Source organism: Lissotriton helveticus, chromosome 5_1 (genome assembly GCF_964261635.1).
Source record: "Lissotriton helveticus chromosome 5_1, aLisHel1.1, whole genome shotgun sequence".
Lineage (NCBI taxonomy): Eukaryota > Metazoa > Chordata > Amphibia > Caudata > Salamandridae > Lissotriton > Lissotriton helveticus.
Window position 1 is genome coordinate 334733656 of NC_136065.1, and position 7351 is coordinate 334741006.

The 7351-nt window shown below is 45.9% G+C and overlaps 1 protein-coding gene across 1 annotated transcript; it reads right to left on the bottom strand.

Moving 5' to 3' along the window:
• Positions 1-1328: 1328 nt before the first annotated feature.
• Positions 1329-2685, bottom strand: LOC144752467 (FACT complex subunit SSRP1-like). Its single transcript, XM_078640390.1, has 2 exons — positions 2422-2685; positions 1329-1869 (listed from the first exon to the last, which is right to left on the bottom strand). The coding sequence occupies exons 1-2, from the start codon at positions 2683-2685 to the stop codon at positions 1483-1485; spliced, it is 651 nt and encodes a 216-aa protein (XP_078496516.1). The 3' UTR covers positions 1329-1482.
• Positions 2686-7351: the final 4666 nt, after the last annotated feature.

Consider the following 7351-nt stretch of genomic DNA (forward strand, 5'->3'; position numbering starts at 1 on the left):
CTACGCCTCTCTGCGATCCACACCAATAACTTTTAGCCATGCTGGGCAGCAGCCACTCTTCTACACAACATGGCTAAAAGACAGTTGCAAAGCCATTGCTCTCACATAAGCTTTGCCAATGCTTGTTGTCTTCTCCATCTCCCCCACCAATTGATACTGATGCATTCTTTACTGTTGTGCTGTGGCTGCGTTAAACTTGCCTTTTTTCAGTTCTGATCTCTTTGAAAGGCTGTCATCTTGTATTTATGATAAAGGCTCCTTTGGGAATACATCTGTCATGTGTCAGCCCATTTGCAGGGGGCGCAGGCCTCTCCTTCCTTTTCTGAGAGGATTAAAAGGACAAAAGAGGAGGCTGAGGTGCGGGCCACGTGCAAGAGAAAGATGCTTCGTTTCTGCTGCATGAAGAGAATTCATCTGCCATAGTAACTGTAGTGCAACCTCCTGGCCTTAGCACAGAGTTTGGGCTCTGAGCCTTTGGTCTCCACCTTTCACTTTATTTCTCTCCCCTTTTCTTTTTCTTCTCGCTTCCCTTCCCCCTCCCACTGTTTTTCTCCCCTTGCTGTCTTTCACTCTCGCCCCTTCACTCCCTTTATCTCTTTTGTTTCTCTCTCTTTCAGTTCTCTTTCTCTCTTTATACACTTTTCTTTGCCCTCGTTTTTCTCTACCCCTGTCCTTCTTCTCCTTTTATAGTGCACCGATGGCCTTTTCCCCATGGTGCCCCCTGCTAACTATAATTTGTTTTTAGTTAAATGATCCACAGAAATTCATTATTTAAAAAAAAAAATGAACCAACTGTATCCTGCAGATTACTTTTTTTTTCTCTCTTTTCTCAGCAGCCAAGATCATCCTTTTTTAAAAGGTTTTTATTAAATCCCAATGGCAAAAAATACATAACTTAGCACAAGAAAAATCAATGAAGTGTAGAGAATAATGGGGACAAGGGGATGCCCTGGTCCCAAGCCAGGTACCCCGGGGCATGTGGTAAGAGTTCTCGGTCCACGGGACTGGAAACTTAAAACTCCTTCCTAGCTTCGGAAGGCTTCTGGTATCTGTACCACAGTTTTACACCAAAGCATACTCATGTTCAAAGAGTCTCTGGCACATGATGGCAGGACAACACGATCAGCTGTCAGATTACAGAACACAGACTTGATAGCTCACGTCTGTTTTTCTAGATCCTCACACCATTTGACAGGTCAGATGAAAGTTTACCGCCAAGCGAATCCCTCTAGTCTTTATTCTGCAGTCTTTTCACCTCTGCAAATGTTTCAAGCCTCCAGGGGTATGCCATAGAAGCAAACAGTATGGGCCACCAGTTTTCCGTTCCCTTGAGCTGTCCTTAGGAGTAAAGAGTGTGCAGATCATTGCTGGCAGGAATTGAATGGAGAACAGGCAGGAGACTTCCACACTCTTTCCCTCAGGCTGCTTTAGCTGCAGAAAGCCTCTTCAATGTGATAGCTCAGCCTGCTCTCCAAAGACTACCTATTCCTCATCGGATCCAGACGCTTCCGGATTAGGCGGTGTGCTAAGGATCTCCTCCTCCTCTTCTTCAGAGCACTGCTCACTCTTTTTCTTGCTCCCACTCTCATCCGAGGAGCTCTCATCACTGGATACAAACTCATTGCTCTTGAAGCTCTCGTTCACCGACTTGTTTGCAGTTTTGGATGGAGCAGACTTGTCCGTTTTTTTGTCCGCCTTCTTGTCTGGCTTCTTGTCCGCTTTCTTGTCTGGCTTGGATTTTGATTTCTTCTCCTTCTTATCCCCACTGTCTGAATCTGCTCCTCCACCGCTCTCTTTGTACACCTTCATGGCTTTCTCGTAGTCTTTCTTTGCTACTTCCGCCTTGTGGTCCCACTCCTCCTTGTCGTCCTTGGTCATGCCCTTCCACGGGTGAACAACCTTTACAACGCAACTTTTACAACGCACTACCATTACAACAAAACTTTTACAACGCAAAATCCATTACAACGCATGTATTTACAACGCAGTCATTACAACGCATGACACTACAACGCACACCACTACAACGCATGTCTTTACAACTCAGTCATTACAACGCATACCATTACAACGCATAACATTACCATCCAACACTTACCCTACTGTTGCACCCCCTGGAGTTCGAATAGTAATTTTTACCCCTACACTATCCAAAACTTACCCTACAGTTGCACCCCCTGGAGTTAGAATAGTACTTTTTACCCCTACACTATCCAACACTTACCTTACATGCAATGTAATGTAATGCGTTGTAATGGTATGCGTTGTAAATGTAGTATGCGTTGTAGTGGAATGCGTTGTAAAGGTAGTTTCAAAGAATTCGTTGTAATGGCATGCCTTGTAATGGTGTGCGTTGTAATGGATGTTGCGGTGTAAAAAATGCGTTGTAAAGGTAGGCGTTGTAAAAGTATGCGTTGTAACGTCATACATCCCCTTCCACGGCTCCCCTGCCTTCTTGGACAGGTCGATGATGCTGATGCCAGGATTATCAGACTTGATCTTCTCTCGGCTGGCATTCAGCCAGATCATGTACGCAGACATATGTCGCTTGGGGACATTGGCGTCCTTGGTCCTCTTACCCTCTGATGCTTCCTTCCGTGGCTTCTTTTCCTTCACCACCTTTGTTTTTTTGGGAGGTTTTGGATAAGGCGTCGTGCTGATCTTCATCTGAACCCGCATATTCATCATAGCCTTGCTTCATGCCCTCTTTCAGTCCTCGGTTCTTGATATTCAGTTTCTTTGCATTCACAAAGTCAAAGAGCTTGCGTACTACTCCCTCTCAATGCTGCTGAAGGTATACGGTGACCCTTGCTTGGACTCGATTTCAAAGTCAAATGAGCGGGTGTAGCTGCACCTCAAAGCTGATACAACTACATTGTTCAGGTAAAAAAAAGGAATTTTCATTATAATCGAACCGCCCAGCACATGAAGCCAGCCTGAGAGTTTCTATGTTCGGTATTTGCATTTTAATTATCACATTTAAGAGCGGGAGGCTGACACTGTATAGAGCTGTTGCATGTAACCATGCAACAACTCCAAGCGCCTCATGTAATATGTAACGCCTTTAGTCAATCTTAGCTTTTTAGCCATCATAACTTTGAATTTTGGTACTCGTTGGTTTGTTTACTCTTATATTTATGTACATCTATCACTGAATTTAAGTTTAGCTGCTGAACATAGTGTGCCTTCTTTTTTTTAAGGAGTTTTCTTTATTATAACGCCAGACATATTTTCTATAACTTGTCAGCAGATCAATATCACACATATCATGACAGATATGACAGATCCAATAATCCTGTATGCACAGGTTATATACATCTACAGCTGCACATACTGCCCCCCCTCCTTCCCGGGTACATGTGGGTCCCATACCACTCTTTAATCGGTGTGTCGAATCTCAAAGGTGTTCCCCGCCCAGATGAAGCCTCTTCCGTCTCTTCAATTTTAACTCACATTCCCCCTGCTTCCGGAAATCTCACCATTTGGCCTAAATCTTTTCAAATTTTCGAGGGCAACCTCTGGCCTTGTACACCGTGGCCCAGGTGAACGAATCCATGTTGCGGGACCCTGCGATCAGGCTGGACGGTGTCCTCACTCCCCAACAGCAGGTTGCCACTTAACACACTGAGCTAACTTTCTGAATGATGGCTTTTTTCCTCCCTGCCCACCTTTCATTGATGTTCTTACTTCACCATCACCCAGAGGCGCAACTAGAGCCAAATTTCAGAGGGGATGGGGGTAAATGAAAATTTGTTTGCATGGGAGGGCGCTAATTCTTCCAGCAATAGGCAGAGTGGAGATGCGGGGGCTCTAAGAAGGGGTGGAAAACAACAAAGCCTTGTTAACAAGTAAATTGTCTTTTAAAGACCTGTGAAGTACTCGGGTGCGGCTGAAATAGGACGGACGCCAGACCAGCCAGCCCATAGCAGCTCAAAAACTGTCTGTGTGTGCCTTGTAAATATGCCCCAACTTTTTTTTTTTGTTCTTAGTCCTTTTCTTGGTTCCCCGGAAGCATTCACACTGTTGAGAGGCTTAGCGTCATGTCACCATGGTGCATGATGACAAACCACCAGAATCCAGATAAACATGGCATCCTGAATAGAATTATGATCTGGTTAGTGCTCGAAATTGAAACACAGAATTGTGGCAGAGTTCACTAAACTCTAAATCAGACCCATAGTCTCTCGAAATTTTAGAAGTATACATTGCTGCCTTCTACTTTCTCCCTTGGTCCCCATAGCTAACAAGTCACACAGTCATAGCCACCCGGGTTTTCCACAGCAGGAATGCAGATTAAAGCAGCAGGTAAAATGTCCCTTTGGGGTAGGAGGAAAGATACTGAGTTAGCTTTTCCAACAGTGGTAGTCCAGGTCAGACCTACAGGAACAATAGAGCAGGCTACTGTCAGGAATTGGACCAATAGTCAATCTCCAGACCTGCTACAAAGTCAGGGGGCCTTAGTTCGGTATTATAGAAGATTTGCTCGAGGTGCACACTTGTATGGCCTGCATACCTCTAACCTAAGATATCAATAAACTCCTCACCTTACTATTGCAACATAGTGACCCTACTTAAAATGTGGGAGAGTTGTTTTGATGCCATTTTAGTCTCTCGTGCGTCCTCCCCTGGTTGCAAAAGGGCTAAGATCTTGTCTTTTAGGAACGAGCTTCTCCTATTTGTTCTCATTCTCCTTGGACTAGAAAGGGAACAGATGCAGTGCGGCAGAGCTGAGGAATGGGCCCACAGGCTGGGCTTGGATCCAACAAGGCTGCCTTAGTCACGGGAAGGACAAAATATTGCTAAAGCTGCCTAATGAAGGCTCGCAGCTCATTGCAGACAGGCGCCAAATAAAGTGTATGTATGCGGAGAGAAATATGGGTACTGCATTGCACATAGACACTCAATTTCATTTGCTTTCGTTATAATGGGAATGTTACAATGTGGCTGATTTAGAAAAACAAAAAAAAAGCGATGAATACAATTCTTGAATTAATCTCAAACGCTGTATATAATTTGGGGGTGCATTCGAGTCCATCCTTTTCCCTCTAATGTTGCTTGTGTTCCCCTCAAAGAGACCTGGGCTTGAAGAGCAGAGTGAACTGTTTCTGTTAGGGGAGGGTAGTGGGCTATTAAGAGATTCACTCACAGGGCACTTGGGGGCAGATTTACGAGTTCTGGCGCATCCCTGCAAATCAGCAGGGATGCGCCAGAACAGATGCAACACGCAATTCCCTCCCTGCGCCACCACGAATGTGTCGCATTTACAATGCAGCGCACCGTGGCGCAAGGATAGGGCGATGCGTGTCACATCCTGTGGTGTAAGGGCGGCGCATTGCTGGAGTTGGGTCGCAAGAACGACGCAGCTCCAGCAATGCTCCGGACGCCCTATGCCTAACATGTTGCGTCACTCCTTACGCCTGCTTCAAGCAGGCGCAGGGTTTTGACGCAGCATGGACGTAAAAGTGACGCAGTGAAATCGTGTAGATTTCCCTGCATCACTTTTACGAGGCGTTCCTGCGACGGAACGCCCACCCTGCGCCAGAACGCCCACATGAAACCTAACACAGGCTTCATGTGGCGGAGGGCTTTACAACGTGACACATCTCCCTAGATACTTTCCGTTGTAAATAAGGTGCAACATGGCGCATGGTTTACGCCGCTGCTGCGTCACAGAAGTGATGCAACGGCAGCGTAAATGTGGCACATGGGGCTTGTAAATACTGCCCCATAGTCCCTAAAGCAGCTGAGTACCATGTCCTCCATGGTTCAGGGTCGTTTGTTCTATTTAGAGTCAAGCACACTGTGATGTTTCTGCCAGTGGAACCTCTGCTGGCTCTGCCATTGGAAACTTTAGATGAACAATCCCAAAGACATTGGGCCTGGGGTCTAAGTACCTCAGACCATCTGTCATATTTAGGGCTGCCATTCTACCATTCCTGTTTTCTGTTTGAGACCACTAGGAAAATCCTAGTGGCCGCGAACAAGAAAACAAACAAGTCACCCCCAAATGCTGGAAGTAAACTTCCAGTGTGCCAGGGACATTTATTTTTTTGTTTTACGTAAACAAACTCCTGCTTTGGAAACCAATTTCTGAAAATGAAAAACCTTTGCTGAACATTTAACATGGCGGGCGCTCAGGAAAGCTGTAGGGCCTTCAGTGGAGACTGTGGTGGTCGCTACTCTGAAAGTAGCGAGGTCTCCGCCAGCGAGGGTGCGATCTCTGAATGCAATGGTCTGTCTTTCAAAACAGTGGTGGAATACATCTCTCTACTGTCCTGGCAGAGTGACAAACCAGCTGCCATACTCTAAATAAATCACTTTGTCTGAATTGCTATTGGCTGCTGTCTGCCATGGGCTTCCAGCCTGTCAGGGACATTTACTTTTTTATTTTTTAAACGAATTCCCCCTTTGCAAATTTGTTTTTGAAAATTAAAAATACTTTGCTGAGATTTCACTTTGAAGATGGCCGACCCTTAGCAGAGCTGTAGGGCCTGCAGAGGAGACATTACGGTGATGGCTACTCTGAAAGCAGCAAGATCTCCGCTAGCGGGGTGGAGATCTCTAAATACAATGGTCATTCTTCCAAAATGGTGGTAAAGTAAATCTCTCTATTCTCCTGGCGGACTGACGAACCAGGTGCCATACTCTGAATAAACCCATGTGTCTGAAGGAGCACATGGCTGTCCTCTGTCTGGCGTGGCATAGTGGACAAACAAACGATGGACTGAAATGCAACCTGAGCAGTGTGCAGGGGCTGATATTGATTCGAGTATTCCTCCCATCACTTCTTTGCTAATCAAACATTGTGACTGAATGCATCAATGTGTCACTGGTGATCTTATCTGTTTTGTCATCAATCACACTAGTGTTATGACCAATGCAAAAGAGTAGCCTGGGCGAAGTGACAAAAAAACTCTGCAGCACTCCGCAGAGTTCCACAGCGGTAGAATGAGGTAAGTTGTGCTGGTCGTGCTGATTGTTAGCGTCGGGCGTTTGTCCTGAGCTATAAAATCAGCGCCAACACCACCATGTGCAGTGCAAGAGGGTACAGCTTTTTTCTGCTGCTCGATTAAATGTTCTACTCTAGCGGCCGGTTTCTCAATGAGACTGGTAGCGAACTGCCGCAATGGCCCATGTTGAGAAATCTCGCTGGGAGGTGGTCTAGAATTGGTTTTTCCTCACTCGCCCTCACCAACTTAACACTAGCGAGCTGCGAGAGAGGAAAAAGTCGGCATCAATCCGCTGAGTTTTTTCAGAACTCCACACTCTCACGCGGAGTGTGGAATGAGAAAAACGGAGTGGAGTTTACCACCCAGCCTCCTTAACTGGAGAATTCAGGCACTGGAATCAC